At 31.7% G+C, this 21,244-nt stretch overlaps 1 protein-coding gene across 1 annotated transcript; it reads left to right on the forward strand.

The window, feature by feature from the left end:
• The first annotated feature begins 595 nt into the window (after window positions 1-595).
• On the forward strand, window positions 596-20,309 carry LOC134693337 (uncharacterized). The gene is made up of 3 exons (XM_063554092.1): window positions 596-655; window positions 16,873-16,957; window positions 19,477-20,309. The coding sequence occupies exons 2-3, from the start codon at window positions 16,900-16,902 to the stop codon at window positions 20,286-20,288; spliced, it is 870 nt and encodes a 289-aa protein (XP_063410162.1). The 5' UTR covers window positions 596-655; window positions 16,873-16,899; the 3' UTR covers window positions 20,289-20,309.
• Window positions 20,310-21,244: the final 935 nt, after the last annotated feature.

A 21,244-nucleotide genomic window follows, 5' to 3' on the forward strand; every position in this document is an offset into this window, starting at 1 on the left:
TCTGGTGCCTAGAGAATGAAATAGGTACAGATAATACGACGTGTAAAGTACTTACAGACTAATGACAGCGATACAATATTGCTAGTGTTTTGAACACGAATTTATCATTGTATCGTATCGGTCAACAAAATCACACACCATGTCAATCTACAGTCAGACAAAATGTAAAAATCGGAAATAGAACACAATCGATGCAGATTATTCTATTTGTCTGGTACCTACACAATGGCACAGGTACGAATATACGACAATCATGGTACATAAAGAACAAAGACTTTGAGAAGCTACATGCAGCTACTGTTATAAGTAAAACAATTTCATGTTGTATGATGACTTTAAAACTTATATTGTGTCGAGTACAGTGGAGAAGCCTCATCTAATAAATAAGGTGACTGTGTTTAAACGTGGGTGATATATCATGACAATCTATTCATGTGTATTATCAAAATATTTAAACATTGTATTGTGAATATATATATATTTATATATAAACGCCTAATATATATATACTGTGGGTATTTAAACCGATGTAGTTAGATGATAAGTGCACTATACTGTATATTCAATGAGTATTTGAACTTCCTCTTTATGGCGCGTTGAAATACATATCGTGACAGAACAGAAGACATAATAACATCATTATAGTGACAACGAGGTGAGTTCAATATTCCATAACAAAATATCGATTAAATCTGAGTTTGAAATTATTTGAAACTGACTTACACTTAACTTTCTGTTAACTAATTTTTGTTGCTGGGAGCACATGGTTTTGTTAAAAGTTTTAATAAGTTTTTTTTTCTCAAAAACATCATGAAGTTTATTCACAGTGAATTTTTCGATTTGTTAAAGTTATTTACAGGATATTCGGAATACAAATTATTAGTCTAGATTTTTAAACTACCAATTTAATACAAATACATCAAACTCAAAAAAAATAAAAGCTCCGAAAATAGTACATTTTCATGGTATTTTAATATAACCACATCTGTAGTCTCAACCTTATGATAATTGGTTTTCTTACTGAATAAAGCTACCTTATATACTAAACTCAAAAATGAAATATTAGGATTACAACCGAGACGAGTATACGTCATCAAAATAAAGTTATGTGTTGTTTAACATTGAACAAATTGACTAAAATTTATGAACTTCAAAATTTTCAGGATTACATGTAACAACCGACGAATTTACGATCGGAGACGACTTTTGACTGACAAACTTATTTTTTGTATATTTAGGTTTTGTTCAAACATCCTTTTCTACTAACGAATCTTCATTTATCCTTTACCAATTGAAGTTTCAATGGAGAACAATTTTACAAAACGATTAAGGGATTTATAAACCTCAATGTAGTATTTGCCACAAAACATTAGATACAATTAACATCTAACAACACAAACTGTATATAACTAACATCTGATGATCTATCTCCGATAACCATTGCATTAGGTAATTATGACAATGAAACTAAAAACAAAAGCTGAAAACAAATATGATTTTTTTTTTTTTTTGATAACGGCAGTGTCAAGACAAAAGAGCAGTTTCAAATGGAGACAAAGCAATAATATACAGGGAAAACGGCTAAGACGGAATGTACTTGTATGTTCGCTCAAATATTGATTGTATGGAAAACAAACAATTTCAATTACTGATTTGATATATGTTGACAAGGCTTATCGGGGACATTGTCTTAAATTGGATATTTGATTATCTATTTATTATATGCTGAAACAAATCACTCTGTCATTTTATTATGACCTATTTGATGCAAAACGATGTAATGATTTTTATTCTAAATATCGCCAAATTTACTTAAAAATGTGCATGTCAGGGTACGGATTCGGTCCCAATTCTTACAAGCGTTCAATTCGTTATTAGTGGATTTGGATAAGCAATGACTGAGATTGTTTAATTTGATATGTTTGCCTTTTTTTCGTGCTTCTTTATTACATATTTGATTGGTTTTGCATGTTTTATAGTGAGTAAGGTTATAACACAATGTTGACTGATGTATTCCTATTATTGACATTTTACCTTTTATGTCTGTTTGTCACGCATCGTTGTAAATATTATGGAAGGGGATGCGACTGTCATACAAGTTAGAGGATTAGTCAGGTTCAGTCTACCATTTTCTACACAAAACAATATCTGTACAAAGTCAGGAAAATGACAGCTGTTATCCATTTGTTTGATGTGTTTGAACTTTTGATTTTTTCATTTGATAAAGAACTTTCCGTTTTGAATATTACTTTTCAGGAATCTCCAACATCATATTCAAATGCAAATTTTGGAATTGACTTCGAATGAAACTTCTTAAATTTTTTTCTCCATTTTTGTCTGTAGATTATAATCATGATAATGTTTCTCCTCAAACGATAACAAAATTTCGAGCAAACTAAAACAAATATTAAGGTAAAGTTTTTATCATTGTCTTAGTAGATACTTAAAATCGTTAAATCTACATGTACCAAGCAAATTTTTTAAATTAGAATGTAAAATCACCAAAAAAAAACGAACTTTGAGTGATATCAAAACAGACAGCCCTAATTTGAATGCCAAACTGGTCAGCTCAAACACATCGAACGAATGACTATTTATTACTTATAGACTGCTGTAAATCGCATAAACACAGGTCAATCAAATTTACTTTCAGATCATTCACATTATTAACATATGGGGCATGCAAATTCAAAGCTTTCACAGCGAGTAGACAGTACAAAGGACCATAAACAGAGTAAATCTATAGGTAATGTGTAATGTTATATCAATTTTCATGATACTCGTAGTGGTCCATCGCATTGATTAATAATAGACCTACTGAATTCATGCTTATAGACCAAAAATTGAAAATTCCTATACAATCATTACAGTACCTAAAACAACTCAAACAATCCATATCCTACAATCGACGAATTTAAGTGTTCAACGAAATAAATCAAACATTGTTCAAATCAAGACTTGGATAGGTCCCTATGTAGGTCTGACTACTGATATGCTCCAGAGAATATATTGAATGTCGTGACATCTGAGAATACTAATATATTAGTCGCAGAGAAAACACAATATGAACTACAGACATGAGTATTCCCAACTGTACAACTCGTAATCTTTTTATTTTAAAAAAAAAAATTGATCGATAAAAGTCAGATTTCCGGTATTGGTATGCTATGATAAAGTTAGAGGTATTTTCATGTTTTTTCCCTAATTTGATTTGTTTTATTACACTTGACACTTTTAATTTCCAAAACACAAATTTGCAAATCCGCCCCGTCAAATAAGAGCTATAATGCCATGTATATAACCAAAATGTACAGAATTACATGGGATTCAATATTTTTCATTGGTTTTCTACTGTTACTATTATATTTTTTTTGCTATTTCATTTATAAAACATGATATTTTCAATATCCCATGGGACAGGGCAAAATCCTATGGGATTGACCATTATCCCATGGGATTATGGGAGAAAACAAAATTCTATGGGATTCAAATTATAAATTTATCTTGTTTTCTTTGGAAATGTTAATTGAATTATTAATGAATTATAGAATATTTTCTTGAAACACAATTATTTACCATTTGAAATCAATGAAGAACTCTATTATTAGGCATAGCATATTAGTACATATTTAAGTACATCTAAAAATTTTCGCACAATATCCCTAGCCTCCACACAAAACATTGACTGTTTCTTATTATCCAGTATTGTGTGATCGTATATTCCACTTCCTGGTCATTCAGCATAGAACATTACATTGACACTATTGTGCTTTCAAAACATTGTTATTATATGATGATGACTGATGTACCGTATTTAATTTATTGTGTCTGTTTAGTTACCGCATGAATGTAAAAATAACAGAATTTGATGAGAAGTGAGAGGCTTAGCGTCATACAACAAGGTTTAATCCCCAATTTTCTACATTTGGTACAAATGCTTGTACCAAATGCTTGTACCAAATCAGGAATATGACAGTTCTTGTCCGGTCGTTTTTTTTTGTGTTTTGTTACTGGATTTTGCCATGTGAGTATGGACTTTCCGAATTGATTGAAGTTCAGTATTTTGTGATTTTTCCTTTTTCAATATCTTTTGATATTTAAAAGATCTTCAAATCATTGACTGAGTGATGAAAATAAAAACTGAACCAACTTTTGTCTCTGAATTTATTCTGGTCTTGTTTCTTTGTTTTCTCCATTTATTCTAAGTTATGAATTCCAATCCTCCTGAAAAAGAACCAATTTAATCTAAAGTTATGATAAACAAAATTATTTGCATACATGTAGCAATAATCTAATTTTCAGTTAAAATAGCTATGCGTTCTGGATTTTACTGATTGTTCATGGTTTCCAGTGTCGCGTCTGGCGTATAAAATTATAATCCTGGTACTTTTGATAACTATCATCAGTTGCTCACCTCCTACATCCTTTTGTCTCTGATGGAGAGTTGTTAAATTAGCAATATACTACGTACAACTTCCTATTCTAATACTATATAATAATCAATTACTTTATTCTTCTTTATAACATTTGAGTATTTTTTGGCTTTATAAATATTTCGAGCGTTACTAATGAGTCTAATGTAGACGTAACGCGCGTCTGGCGTACTAAATTATGATCCTGGTACCTTTGATAAATATTCCCAAGTTATATATATATATATATATGATATAGATATTGTAGATAGCCTAAAAATGTAATTTTAATACACTATATAGTATGTAAAATATATATATATATATATAAAAAGATCAATGTTAAAACTTAAGACAATCATAACATTATAATAAACAGTCCATAAGAATTTGAAAATATTATACAAAACGCAAACAACAGAAACAATATTTCTTTAAGCTTTTGAAGTTCTGACAAAGTTCAACTTGTGTTGTATTCAAAGAAAAACTACCTTGACCTCTTTGGACAAATTGAAATTATAACATTGATATAAAAAATTATATTGTTTTGTCCTTATTTTCTGTGTTGTTTGGCTTGCTGTCTCATTTTTATATACAGTTGTACATACATCAATAATCATCTTCTTTGTTTCAAGTAAAATTTGGATATTTGTTTTATTTTGATAATCTCAAAATTTCAAAGTTCTATCCAATACCTTATTGCCAAGTTCACAAAATATAAATTGAATGTGTTTGATATTAATGTTAAGCCATGTATAAATGTTCCACACCATGTCAATATTTGAACCGTACGAAGTCAGACCATTTGAGTATACTTGTACTGTCTAGTACCAGCTCAACCAAACAAAGTCATGTGCTTTTATTTCAACTGCAATGAAACTTTTCGTATTAATCTTCATAAGATTTCTGTTAGGTTGATCTGTAATGTACATTTGTTTTTAATGAACTTGACCAATTTCTTAAAATTCGACAGGCTGTACGCATACAGTCCAAATACTCATATGTTCTGGAATGTAATATAGAAAAGAAGATGTGGTATGTTACCAATGAGACAACTGTCCACAAGTGACCAAAATGACACCGGCATTAACAAATATAGGTCACCGTACGGCCTTCAACAATGAGCAAAGCCCATATCGAATAGTCAGCTGTAAAAAGCCCCGATAAGACATTAATGTAACACAATTAAAACGAAAAAAATTAACGGGCCTTATTTAACAAAAAAGAAATGACGAAAAACAATTATGTAACACATAAACCAACGACAACCACTGAATTACAGGCTCCTGACTTGGGACAGGCACATACATAAATAATGTGTCGGGTTAAACATGTTAGCGGGATCCCAACCTTCCCCATAACCAGAGACAGTGTTATAACAGTACAACATAAGAACGAAACATAAACATGAACATGATTAACAAGCATTTGACAGGACGTCATGCTAAAATCCCATTAATATTAGTACTATATTTTGAGTATACACATGAAAATCCACAAGAAACTTAATGAAATCCATGGCGAACACTCACCAAAAATTTATAGAGGATACAATTTAGAGGAAAGACTGGACAGATGAATGCACAAACACTATTAAAACAGAGCATTAAACTTACCGAAAACAAGATGTTTTACATTTATCCTTCAGAAGCAGGAAAATTGAAAAGTTTGTTTTCTTTCTCTGCTATCCATGATATAAACTGTAAATTCATTCATGATATGAAAATAGAAAACGGGTAGGACCTTGAACCTCAGCTCATACACATTTTGATATTTGAACTATATATTTGTTCTTTTCATTTTGCTGACAACCTAAACATAAAAAATGATAAAACATAATTCTGGATTAACTGTTTGTTTTAATTTTTGTTGATACAAATAATTTTCCCTAACTTAAAACGAAAACATCATCACCAAAAAAGGAGGTCATACTAACCGCCGAAATATTTAAACAAAACAAAATTATTACAAAATTTAACATAATGTTTAATGTACTTTATTAAGATCTTGTCATAAACATTAAAATAGCATCAATACTCTTAATTTTAAAGACCATATATCTATTGTATACTTACATTCCTTTGTACAAGAGTATGTATATTAAGATTTATTCCGAGGCCTTCAATGTTAAATAAGCATGATAAATTTAACAGTTTCTCAGCTCCATGTGTACATTTTGACTGTCCCTTTGTTATCTTTCGGCCTCTTTCGAGAGAATCGTGCAAAATAACTGTATATCCTGATATTTAGAACTTATTGTAAGGTTTTTTGATAAATGCAACTGAGAGCTGTTTCTCATTCTCATTTCTGATATATATTTATGAGCTGAAGACCAGTGCCGAAATTTTCTCACTGCATTGAAAACCCATAGGTGACCTTCGGTCGTTGTCTGCTCTTTGGTTGGGTTATTGTCTCTTTGACAAATTCCTAGTTTCCACTTCCCATTTTATAACATGTATGCAGATTTTTCTTAAATTACAATCATCAATCAGGCAATTTTGACCATTATTGAAAATAAGCAAACATAAATGCACACAAAATTTTGAAGTCATACTTAAATTGTTATTATTTTTTAAAATTCAAAACAGTTGTCTACACCGTTAATTTCCTTGTTTGATTTATTTCATATTTTTGAAGCCTTTATAGCTAGCTAGGCGGTATGCCAGGGTAGATCCAAACATTTCAATAAGGGGTTCTCAACCGGGGACAAAAAAGGGAGGGGTGTGTTCCATCTATATGTTTCCATTTAAATCTATTGATTGTCCAAACAAAGGGGGTTACAAGTTGAACTTCCAACTCTTGGAATCCTCCACTGGTATGGCTTCTACTCATAGTTGCATTTATTTCGTACCTTTACCTTACTTGTGCATCATTTTGTCTCTGAGGCGATAGGGCTTCTAAAAAAGGTTCAACATGCCATTTAATCAAAACAGTAGTGAAAAGACATGCATAATAAAAGTCTTCCAAAACTCGCCATTCCTATGGTCCCATATATATGCATTTGATTTGTTTTATTGTTTCATACAAGAATATATATGGTTCAGGGGTGGGGTTGAGGTATCCGGAAATAAATTCACCTAACCACCTTGGATCTCCACCATTTAAAAGTTGTTCAAAACGTCAGGTTGGGTGACCCCCATGGACTTTCCCTATATTTGATGTGTGTTATTGTTCCATACCAGAATATATATGGTTTAGGGGTGGGGGTCCTGATCCTTTACAAGTTTTCAAACAAGAGGGGATGGGTTGACCCCCTAGGGACAACCCTTTTAATTCAGTTCATTTATTGTATTGTCTCCTATAATATATATATATATATATAAGTTAGGGTAAGGATCTGGATCGTTCACAAAATAAAGCACATTCGCAAATTCAACGGGGTGGGATGACCCTCATTGACTTCCCTTTAATTTCATTTAATTAGTTTTATTGTCCCATTGTAACATATACATAACTGTACATTTATATCTATATATTTATAAATTAAATCCCATAGAACTTTATATTGTCCTATGGGATATTAAACATTTCATGGGATAATTATGGTCCCATGAGTTTTTTTGTGAACAGATATCCCATGGAACTAAATAAAATCCGAAAGGATTTAACCAAAATCGCATGGGATAATGGTCAATCTAATGGGATATTACCCTGTCCAATGGAATAGTGAAAATTTCATATTTTTATAAATCAAATAGCAAAATAAATATAATAGTAACAGTAGAAAATTATTAAATCTCATGTAATTCCCCACATTTTGGTTATGTACATGACATTGCAGCTCTTATTTGAGGCGGCGGATTTGTAAATGAGTATTTTGCAAATGAAAAGTGGTCAGTGTCTTACTTTTTTATATATTTGTGGCTGCTAAGTTTTATTCTTCTTTAAAAAAAAAAAACGTATTTTGTCGCGTACATCATATTGGAATCCAAGAAACATGCGAATTTGAACAAAATAAATGTTTGGGAAAAAGAAAGGAGATCAAATATAAATGCGCTTCACATCTTGGTAAGTTAAAAATATTTGCAAACAAAACCAAACAAACTGAAAAGGTTCTTCGGGTAATGTAAGATTACTTTTTTGACATGGTTATGAACCTACAACTTAGATTATCAATTTGATGAATATGATGTGACACTCTATGATAGATAAAATTGTTAAAAAGCAATTGGGAAGTATTTGATGAGATTTGAAGAACTTCAAAGATTCTTCTTGTTTTACAAAATAATTAATTAATGATATTAAACAAATCGAAAACAGCTCGGGGTTCATATTTTATTTTATATACAAATCAACGAACATTACCGTAACAAAACACAAATACAATTCATAGTCCTACTACAGCATGTATAGTGATTCTCGAATTAAAGTCAGTGATACTAGTTCGTTAGATATCTTCTAAATAATACAATTACATACAAGTAAAATATGTATAAATTTCAGAATTGACAAACGACGATGCATGTAGAGGAGCACAGATACCAGTTACCAGAATTCTATATGATCTTCCTGTTTTTGTTGTATTGAACAAAGAAATTGATTTATCAGCTGACAAAATACAAAGTTTCTTTGACTGTATTATACTTATCTATAAACTTGTGTTCACTGACATAAATAATAGCAGATTGGTAATTTTTAATGAGGATGATAACAACATTAGTTATTTACCATTGTTATATAAACCTTGGGGTATAACAGGTGTAACAAACGATTCAGTAGCAATTTCATATCCTTGGGTACACATTATTCAGATAATAAATATATGTACTCGTGCCGTGGACGTTCAAATAGAAACCAGAAATGAATGTTGGGGAATTTCATTTCATGAAAATCTTTTGTTTTATGTAAGTGGTGGTGTTATTATAATAAAAGACGTTAAGGGAAACACGAAAGGCTCTTTTCCATTACCTTCAGCTGATATTTCCAAAATAGCTGTGGATGCTGAACGATTATTTTGCACAGATCGTGAAATAGTGTACTGCTGCGATCTACAAGGTACTATTAAGTGGGAATTCAAGGTTGACACACTCACCGGATTACATGGGGTAACTATTGACGGACGTGGGAATGTATATGTTGCTGGTGAATGGTCAAACAATGTCGTCTCCATATCTCCAAGTGGCAAACGATGCAGGGTTATTCTTACAACTTCAGACAGGATCGACTCACCAACGGGAATTTACTTTGATAAGAACGAACAGAGACTTCTTGTGTGCAACTGTAGTGGAGATACAATTGTCGTTTTTAATACCAAAAAGAATGAAAACTTGTTAAGTGTTAGCATGATCATATTTATTTCTAATTTACTTCAAAGGATAGTTTAATTCTAATCATTTTGAATATTGAAATACTTTGTTAAAATAAATGGCACATTAAACTGTCTAAATATTTAGTCTTGTCTTTGGATAAATTAACAGACATTTAGTAAACTTTTTTGCATGATGCGCTATTAGAGATTAGAAGTCGAAGTCTTTAAACAGACGTCACATAACAAGTATCATGAGTGGAGCTTTAACTGTTGACAATTTTTGGTCGGGTTTGTTTTATTTTTCTATAATTTTTGGGTGAAAAGTGCGTTTTCAATCATTAATGATTTCATCAGTTCGTCGTCCTGATTAGATTCTCTCTGTTTTGACAAAAAAATCGTTACTTATTAAGTACATACCCCAACTACTGAAAGTTGAACTTTAAATCATGAATTTAAGATGTTGTTCATGATCTGGATTATCGACGTAAAAGAGGGGGAAGAGCTACCAGATGGACGTTACAACACATAAATCGAAAATAAACTATCAACGCCATGTATTACCATAGTTATTCTCTTTTATTTTTCAAAGAATATTTACCATACTTTTACTAACTTTTACATATCTCATGTGTTAGGGACCTAATACTATGTACCTTTACTTAAGATGTATATCGTTATGTCTTGTACCTAAGAATGTGTTTTTACCTTCATTGGTTTTAAGATGCATTTCTGTTTACAAAGTGATTATCAATGGGGGGAATCGGTTCTTACAGATTTACTCGTGAATTACCTATTTGATCTAATGACGTCAGCTATAAGGGTTCCGATGTGAACAAATATGTTCACATCGGAACCCCTAATAGCAAGCAAATTGCGAAAATATTCAGAAAAACATTAAGACTAACTGTAAATATAGTAGCAATTAATTCAATAAATTGGTACGAGGTATAAACGCCCGCACCTACAACAAACCAATAGACACAAGCACACAAGAGTACTCATAGTTATTCAAAGCTAATTCAAAGCTAGTTAGTTTGTTATTTAGTTGGTTTATATCCTAAGTATAGTTATCATCAATATGAGAAACATTATAAAAATAAAAAGTTGAAAAGATGCGAATGACACAGAACTCAACCAGAAACCAAATGATATCGAAGTTAACAGATAATGGTTACCGTACGGTCTCCAACATGAGCTAAACCCAAACGCATAAGGCTCCAAAATGACATATGTAGACAAATTCATAGTTTTACAAATTCAAAAGAAAATTAATTGAATTATTTGAGTGTAATAAGATAACAACGTTAACAAAACTTTCACACATACAGTGATTATTACATTAGGTGTGCTTTCAATGAATGCTTGTGATCACATAACTATAGATCATAATAACTTTCTTATTGTTGACTCAATATTGTTAAGGTTACTATCATCTTCCATAAATTGCTCAACATTATTTGGAATATACCATTGTTTATATATTGCCACCGTAGCAGCAGTTTACCGACGTCGTATACATTCCGAACGTATTCGGTATGCAAGAGCTGGAAGCTGCTACTCCGATTAATAAAACGTCACAAGCGTCTGAGCAGAAATTTGATAAACCAGGGTTATGCCTATAAACGTCTATTACCTTTTCTAAGAAAGGTTCATCAGCAGATACCAAGATATTCCGTATCAACTTACATATAATACACGATGGCCTTAGGAACTGAGGTTGTTCCCCTTATCAATTTAGTATTATAATGTTCTTTGTATTTGTCTTTTAATAATTCTGTACTTGTTTTTTTTTGTTATATCCTTTGGTGTGGCTCGGTATTTAGACATGCTGCCATTATATTATTGTGATTTGAATTTTCTTTATTAATATTATTGTCTTTCATTTTTATCTCATCTGGCCTAAAAGGCAAAGTGTGCTTTTGTTAACACTTGGTGTTCCTCGTCTATCATCGTCCGTCGTCGTCTCCTAACTTTAACCAGTTATTTCCCATGAAACAACAAGACTAAATTTAACATATCCTGGCAACAGTCATCATTGGGAAATCTAGTTTCAACATATATCGGATGACCATATTGTCAACCAGGATGGCTTACGTGGCTCAATTTGAACATAAGGTAAAATGAAAGTTTTTTCTATTATTTTAAAAAACGATGTAAAAAGAATAATTCGATTTAAAATAGTTTTTAAAATAGAGAGCTCTACATATGATTCCTCTATGTCATAACTAACAGTCGACTTTTACCAGAAATGTTTCTCATAACTGCTGAATTGCGTTTTTGCATAATATTCGAAGAACTATATAAGAAATATGAAATAAAAACAAATTTTTAAAAGGAAAATTATCAGCAGGAAAAGTTAACATTATCGAAATTTGCAGTTAAATCGTAATAGTTTTAAACCCCATCAGTGATGATTTTTAAAAGTGTCCATGGTTAAAAAAAAATCAGGTGAACAACACAGGCTCTTATGATTCTATTTTTGCTTATGTGATTTGTCAATAAAGTTCAGATGTTGGTTTTCTTTGATGACATAGTTGTTCGCGTTATAGTGATTAAGTTTCATCATAACAAATGGACAAAAATGACTCAAACACTACTCTGAGACAAAAAAAAACCATCTCCATGCCTTATATATTATGTACTGTCGTACGAAGCTAGATTAAAACTGACGTGGAACGGTAGCACCCGGCCACCGAAAGCTTCATTTTTATGAAGCAGACGATATATCAAGGACAATTAATACAATACAATGCAGTTGTTACCAGAGAGGGTGCATTTCAAAGTTGTAAAACTTCGTTTATGTGTACACCTTCTGTAGGAACAACAAACATACCCATCAAAATCAACAATTTTTATCCATTGGTACGATGAACATCAATAATATAACGCAATGTTGAATGCTGTACTCCATATTGTTTTAAAATTTTACTAATTACTAGTATATAGATATGAGAAGATGTGGTATGCGTTCCAATAAGACTTCCCAGCCAAGTCACAACTTGTCAAAGTTCGGTCGTCAACACGGAGCCTTGGCATATTACGTCTATGTATTCTTGCTCACAAATAGTTGTCAAAAGTATGGAATGCAATGTGACTTTCAAACAAATGACAGGTTTTAAATGAGCTACCTATAAAACCAGGTTTATTCAAATGTTCTATACATTATAAAATGCATGTAATATAAAGTTAGGAATAAGACAATTGCTGTCTCTTTATTTGATGTGTTAGAACCTTCGATTTTACTATTTCGAAATTTTTGTTACTTCACTATTTTTCATTATTTCCGCAATGGCGTATTCCTACTGAATCACTGGAGTATAACTCAGTGTTAAAATTCTTTTACAGGGGGTTTCAAATGACAAGAACGATGTTGAATCAGAAGTTCAACGCGGTTAAGTTGAAATCATCCATTTGATAACTTATGCACGCCAATGCATGTAGGTTGACCGTTATGGAATATCTGTTTTACATATGATGACGGATATAGTCTTGTAGCGTAACTTTAACACTATTACCTTTTCCGAAAACCGCTTTTTTAATAAGTGTTATCCTCGGGTTTGTACATTCATGAGCGACACGACGGATGCAACATGATGTTTTCGACTAATGAGTTTCAATGTCCCTCTGTTATACCTTGTGTCACTTTTAACAGCTTCGTGATTAATATTTAGAACACCTTCTACTTCATCATTTACATTATATTTATCAACATGTAAATGCTTATGGAACTAAACAACAACGATAATCACTTGGGCCTAGAGGTTGGTCATATGTACTATCACTATTTGTTAGTAATAGTAAAAACATGGGGCAATGCTGCATAATTTCAGCCTTGCTTACCTTTGTTCTTGCTTAGAATTCAATTTGAATGTCCGCTATTCAACATGCAGTTTTCAGTCAAGTTAAGCATGTTAAGTTGAGTCTCTTTGAGAAGATTCATAGAGATCATTGCCAGAAACAGATACGCAAACAACACAAAATAGCTATGCATACTAGATATTCCCCAAAAAACAGGTGGTTTGTGAATCAGAAGTATTTCAAGAGTTCAAGCTGTAATCACATTAAGGGATAATTCATTGTATTTGTTTTTCTCATTGAGTCACAATCAGAAAATGACTTTCACTTGGTGGAATTCAATATAATTTAGTCCACGAAGAAATCTATTCGAATTGAATTTTTGAACCATATGTGTGTATCTTTACTTGACCTACCGAATTAGACTATTTACCGGATTTGTAATAACATGCGCAACACGACGGGTGCCACAAGTGGCGCAGAATTTGCTTACCTTTCCGGAGCACCTGAGATCACCCCTAGTTTTGGTGGGTTTTGTGTTGCTTATTGTTAAGTTTTCTATGTTATGTCATGTGTACTATTGTTTGTCTGTTTTTCGTTTTTACTTTTAGCCACGGCATTGTCAGTTTATTTTTGATTTATGAGTTTGACTGTTCCTCTGGTATCGTTCGTTCCTCCTTTTACTTAAATCATTCTAATCAATGTTCGGACATAAAATTGTTGTGAAATATATTAAATGAAAATAAGACTTACCTTCTCATTATAGGTGTTAAAAAAATAGGATGCTTTCATTATGAAGAAGAAAAATAGTGTTATTAATGTGTACTTTTACGAACGTATGCATGTCGTACAATCCCCGATTCTGAGGTTAAACATTTGCATTTCACAATTTCTACTTGAAGATAAAAGTAAAGCGATAATTTCTTGAACTGTTTTGTTTTAAGTATACATTAAAATATCATTTGTACTAGTAGATATAGGAATTCTTAATTGTATGAGGAGGACTTGTACTGTTAGAGAACGACTTTTTTTAACTTATCATAAAAACATTATTCTAACATAAATACAATGTATACTAATTCCTTTTCATAGAGTAAACTTTTTTCAATAACTTTTTAGTCTTCAATTTTTTATCAAAATTTACAGAAATAAAATTAGGCCGTTGGTTATTTGTTCATATCCACTGTGGTTTAGAAACAACGAGATATTTAAAGTTTCACAAATTTTAATTCATGATTAAGGGAACTACTTTTCTATTGATTTTAGTTACATAATTTTTTTTCTCTGTAATTGACAATAGAGTGTTTTGAGGACGTAAAACGTTAACTATAAGTGAGCATAGTTATATATTAAGTGATAATAGAAAAAATCACTTATCACCCCTTAAACAAAATGTTATTGAGTTTTCCTGGAAAGATTGGATAGGATATTAACACTTCAGATCTATATTCATATCTTTTTGTGTAAATGAAAGGAAACGTTGTAAAGTAACAAAATTATGAAATTTTCCCATACTTTCAGTAGCAGATAATATCTTTATTTAATTTGTCAGATAAATATTCAGTAATTTTCTGGAGGTCAATGAGTAACGACTGCTAATGCGAAGTGGTAAGAATTTTTTACTGTTGGTTCATTGTGGGGAGAAAAATTGGAAGTTGACTAGCAACGTCGTGTTTGTTAACCATACAGAATATTGTGTTATTAGTAGAGAACTGTGATAAAGTTTATAAATATTGATTCTTCAAAAACCACTAATTGACTACTGTAAACTTGATTTAGTTAAAAAAAAAAAAAAACTTTTAACTCAAGTGTTAGATTGAAAATGACAAATTTATTGTTCCAAATGAATACATTGAGGAAATTTTGAGGAAATTTTAAACAATTCAAATTTAAGAAAGGACGTGCTTCATCTAAATCTTCATCAATTGTTACAGACAATAAAATGTAGCTGCAGTGAGAGAAAACAAAAGCAAATGCACGATTAGTTTAAATTGAGCATGTGTTACATCAACATTTTTTTCTTCAGCTATTTATAATACTTATTTAACACATGTATGTGCTGGAATGTTGGAAGTCATGTATATGCTGCGCGATACATTTTAATAGCCTTATAGAAGTGATGAAATTGGGAAAGGAAATGGGCAATGTGTCCTAGCGACAACAACCGGACCATAGAGCAGACAACTGCCGAAGACCACCAATGGGTCTTCAATATAGCGAGAAACTCCCGCACCCGGAGTACTAGTTCAGTGATAATGTCATACTAATGTCATACTAAACTCCGAATTATACACAAGAAACGAAAATTAAAAATCATACAGAGAAGTCCGAGTCTGATGTCAGAATAGAAAACAAAACAAAACAAAATTATTTTTGTCAAAAATATGATAAGGGCAATGTGATAAACTTATCCAAAAATGTATATGATGGAAATTCCAATGAATTATAAGCAATTATGCACGATAAACTCCTTTCGAGTTATATCCTTCACCGAAAGAGCTATACATGATAAGCAAAAATAAAATAAAATAATGTTTGTTCTGTATGTTCTTATTACTTAAAAATTACCTAATGACAACAGTGTTGATTATCAATTATAAGAATTTATTTTGCCATAAAACTGGTGTAGTTAAGCATCATATTCTTTTCAACCACTAGCTCAATATCAGAAGGAATTGACAAAAACCCTAATCACACGAATGTTGTTAATTAAAATCATAGGTTTGGCATCGAAGTCGAAAGAGTTCTAATGTATTTAACTTTGAGTGAAGTTAGATGAACTTTGCCAGGCCGAGTTGAAACCTTAGTTTCTTAAACCTTTCGTATATCATCAGGGAAATTTATAATTAAATTGGTAAAAATCATGCCATTACTGATTTCTTGACTATTGAGTTGCTTATGTCCTTGAGAACTTGCTGACCACCATCAGTGGTATGGGCCAATTGCTAGTAAATAACATGTGTATGTCTCAGGAATTAACATATTAATAATTATTCCAATACGTTTTGAATAAAATGGTTTTCCTGCCCAACACAAATATTTTCGGAATGATGGTAAATATAATGGTGTGATGCGGGTGTATTCACTGTACTTTGCAAAATTTGTAAATTCGGCTTTTATTCATAGAAAAAAACAACTTTACTTCTAATTCTGTATTTTTATTTTGTAAATTTTTACGTTTTCGGATACGATATCATATTGTTTAAAGTGACATATAGGTCCAATGGGCCGGGTGTAAATATAAAATTGCTATGTATATAATTGTATAAATGTATGTTGTGATACACATGTCACTATAATAAATAATTACTTACTTACTTACTTACTTTGGATATAAATACCACTTCATGCGATATTGTAATAATGTCTATATTGATGAAGAGATGAATCATATCAAATGTGTATTGATCTTTTCAGATTCTTGTATCATTCGTACTGTAACAAATGGCGGAAGCACAGGAAACTATCCGTTCACAGGACTACAAAAAGAGAAAATCTGAAGGTATTATATTTTTAATACGATTTTGAAACCATTGTTAGCATGCAATAATACATATTATTGTATAGCAATATAATATTTCCAACAGAAAGTAACCAAAAGTTAGCGTGCAATAATTTCTAATATTGCACTAGTGCAATAAATCTTCAAAATTCATGACGTCATCAACGACGAAATCTTAGTTAAGACCTAGTTTTTACTTTCAAATATTATATTGCTATACAATAAAAGGGTTATTGCTTGAATATTGGGGAATATTGTTCCTATAGGATTTGCTTGCTGTGTTGAAAACCCGTCGTTGGCTTTTGGTTGTTGTCTCTTTGACATATTCCCCATTCTCAAATTGTATGTATCATTTAATTATAAATTCATAGTGCAAATATAGCTAAAACATGAATGCACTGGAAAAAATTAAAACAGCGGTGCCTTGATTTAACTACTTGGAACAAATAAGATATGAAGTAGCAACTAGGGTATTCGTAGTGCCTTCAATGATATAGACATGTGGAGCGATTTAACAAGAAGTACATCACAGATAGTATTTTATATTCTCATACGCTTATTGTCTTTTTTTTAAATCATTATTTAACTTTTGCTTAAATTATAGTGTTTAATATTAAGCATATCCATTGACTGTGAGTTGATAAGCTTTTTTTTACCATGCTTACCATGCATATTCTTATCACATGCCTTTCCGTAACGTTACCGTATGGCATCCCGGCGTTATTTACTCGGCGAATTCAGGGAAATACACCTCAATGGTATATATACTGAGTGCCAATGAAAACGCAACACTTTTGTTTTTCAAAAAAATCTTACAATTTTTATTTTATTTATATTAGAACTTTGTATAGTTGGTTTAAAATGACTTTTAAGACAATTGACGACAACTTTATGGTTGAGTGATTTTTGGAACAAATGCGAAGTAAGGACTATTTTGAACGGACATAAACCGAGTTCACCGCTTTTCAACATACGCACCATTTTCACTATTTTGTCATTTAAAGCTTGGCTAATGTCATGAATTTTCCCGCCCTTATTGTAAGGAAACTGCAATAAACATCTGAGTAAATGCCAGGACTTTGTGACAAACAGCAACATGCAGTTTTGGGCATGATCCAATGAAACCTTTCACTGCATACAATTACGAGAAGACTGAAGTTGTTGCCTCTACAATAACCCAAATCATCAACAAATTCAACCAAAATGATCATTTAATGATAAGCGAAATCCCGGGGTACAAAAAGCAAGAAACGCTCAGCCAGATCGATACATTTGGTCTTAAACATATTCGATATTGACTCTGATTGGTGTACAAAGGTCACGAGAGTTCAATGGTGGTCACAGTAGATCATTTGGAGCAATTTCAGTAAAGCACCATTTGCGCATAAATTGTTAAAAAGCACCAAAGTCTTTTTTAAAGACATCTAAACGGCCGTAAGGCGTAAAACTCGAATTCTGTAGACCAAAAATCATTCATTGTGTACCAAAACCCTTCAGTGGTGGTTTCATAGACATGTGGCACCCATTTTGGACAAAAGTCACGTGTTTCGCCCGATTTTGGTCCGATAGACCAAATTTTGCATCAGATTGGACATGGTTTAGACGATGAAAACCACCACCAATATCGTAAAGTCAGCTTGAGTTTGATATGCGGGACAAGTGGAACAACATTTCTCGAGATTACATTAAGCGTCCGGGATGATTAGTTCTACGGCGCTATCGAGATTGCGCTGCACAACGGGGTTGTAACATGTTTTGTTAGGACTGTAAGTTGATGATTCGACATTGGATGTTTCGTTTACCTATAGCGTCTGAAAGATGACAATGAGACATTTTTGTTTGATATCGATCTATTGTTAGAATTGTTAATTTTCAAGAACATTTTGAAAGATTATCATTTCTAATATAAATTTTATTTTTGAAAAACCAAGTGTTGCGTTTTCATTGGCACTCAGTATATATACGTTTTCAGTGAAAACCTAAAAAGTAGAGTACAAAACAAGTACTAGTATTAAGAAACAGGGAAATATATTATGAAAATTACAAAAAGTTAAAATAATGATACAATAAAAGCATTTTTCTAAAATTGCATATTAGACATGTTAGAAAGTTACTTTACGATTTTTAACTTTTCCAAACAGTGTGCATTGTGTACTGTTGATTTTACTTTATGGTCAATATAAAACTGTGTTAAGCTGTTGTTTTCCACTCTGTTGAGATATGAAATAGAATGATTTTATATTGGATGTTTTCCATTTGGCGTCCGACGCCTGTGAACATTTCACTTTTTGAACTTCTACAATGTACTTCAATATATTAATCTGTTATGTTTTCCATTGTTAAAGCATGTTATAAAAATATCATAACAAGTCATTTTTCCTAGCAGATGTATTATGGTTAATATCAGTCCAAGAGCAAACGGCTCGAGGACTGTTCATACGTCTTATTTAAAAAATGACATGTAATAATCTGATCTTAACATTCTGTTTTAAATTGAAACACTCAAACTATGTTTTCAGAAACAAAACTGGACGTTGTCTGCCGAGAAGCTCAGATACCTATAGTCGAAACTGATCTTCATGTTTTTGTATATCTGAACAAGGAGATACATTTATCAGCGGACAAACAGCAAAGTTTTTTTGATTGTGTTATCCTTGAAAATAAATTTATATTTACTGACATAATTAATAGTAGGTTAGTAATTTTTAGTGAAGAAAATAGCGATATTAGTTACATACCCGTGCCGTATAAACCTTGGGGTATAACAGGAATACGTAACGATGCTGTTGCTATATCTTATCCTATGGTTCATATCGTTCAGATTGTAAACATATATACACATAAAGTGGAGGTTCAAATAGATAGCAAAAATGAATGTTGGGGACTATCATGTTATAAAAACCGATTGTACTTTGTAAGTGGCCGTATTTTGAAAATCGTCGATTTAATGGGAAAATATAAAGGCAAAATCATGTTACCTTCAGATGATGTTTCTTGCGTGAAAGTTGATGATACGAGATTGCTGTGTACGGATCGTGAAATATTATACCGTTGTGATTTGCAAGGTGCCATCTTCTGGGAATTTAGGATGGAAAATCTCGCGGGATTACATGGAGTAACCGTTGATAGACATGACAATGTTTATGTTGCTGGGGAATGGTCTAACAATGTTGTCGCGATATCACCTGATGGTACAAAATGCAGAGTTATTCTTACTACTTTAAAAGGGATCGACTCACCAAGGGGAATTTATTTTGATAAGAAAGAAAATCGGCTTCTTGTGTCGAACTGTAATGGAGATAAAGCCTTTGTGTTTGATGCCCAAAAATGATAACTTCAAAATATGTAAACATGAGACTATTTATTTCAAATCTAAAAGTTTTGCTAATTAAATTGATTTATATATTTATATATTATTCTTTTTTATATTTAAGAGCTAATTAGATGAAAAGTAAAATAACAACTAAGAATAAAGATCAAACTGCCATGAGTATCACTGAAGAGATAATCATCATTTCATCATGTTACCAACTGAATTACAATAAATGCGGATTTCGACAATACATTTTTCTGGCCTATATAATTGAAGAGCTAATGAAACTTAAACGAAAAGAAAATCCAGCTAATGCTGTGCATATAACCAGAGCTTAGCATGATGGAGATTGTATCCTTGATTTAGAATAATTTTTGAAATTTGGTATAAACTGAAATATCAATGACACCAACTTGCGTAATTCCAGGCAGTTCCAAAGTAATGACCATGGACTTGGCTGGTGATACCATCGGAAATTAATTCGTTTTTAATGCAGAGGTTAATTTTATCTTTTATTACTCACACTGAGTCAAAACCTCAGCTGGTAGTGTATGCCAATGAGACAAATTTCCATCCAAGTCACAATTTATAAACGTAAACCATTATAAGTCAAGGTACGGTCTTTAACACTGAGTCTTCGCTAATATCGGGCAGCAAGCAGAGTTGGGGTAGTTGTAATTGTAATCGTTATCAGCTGTAATTGATTATAATTTCTCAAGTAATCATTGTAATCAGTAATCAGCCGAAAATCTTATTACATGTAATTTAATGTAATCAATTACTTGTCAAAATACCCTGTAATCCTGATTACTTTATGATTACATTCTGATCACAATGAAAAAAATCTTAAACTGTGTTTATGTTAAATAAATGAAACTTTTTGTTATTCTTATTCAATTTATATGTGAAAGATTGTTTGGTTTACTTTTTTTTTTATAAATCATGTTGATGAATTTGTATACTTCAGTAAAAAA

This window comes from Mytilus trossulus, chromosome 12 (genome assembly GCF_036588685.1).
Source record: "Mytilus trossulus isolate FHL-02 chromosome 12, PNRI_Mtr1.1.1.hap1, whole genome shotgun sequence".
Classification (NCBI taxonomy): domain Eukaryota; kingdom Metazoa; phylum Mollusca; class Bivalvia; order Mytilida; family Mytilidae; genus Mytilus; species Mytilus trossulus.

Bases quoted from the DNA above. Each gene is read 5' to 3' on its own strand.
- LOC134693337 (XM_063554092.1), top strand. From the start codon at position 16,900: ATGGCGGAAGCACAGGAAACTATCCGTTCACAGGACTACAAAAAGAGA. The intron at 16,958-19,476 runs GTATTATATTTT...CTATGTTTTCAG, and splicing joins CAAAAAGAGAAAATCTGAAG to AAACAAAACTGGACGTTGTC.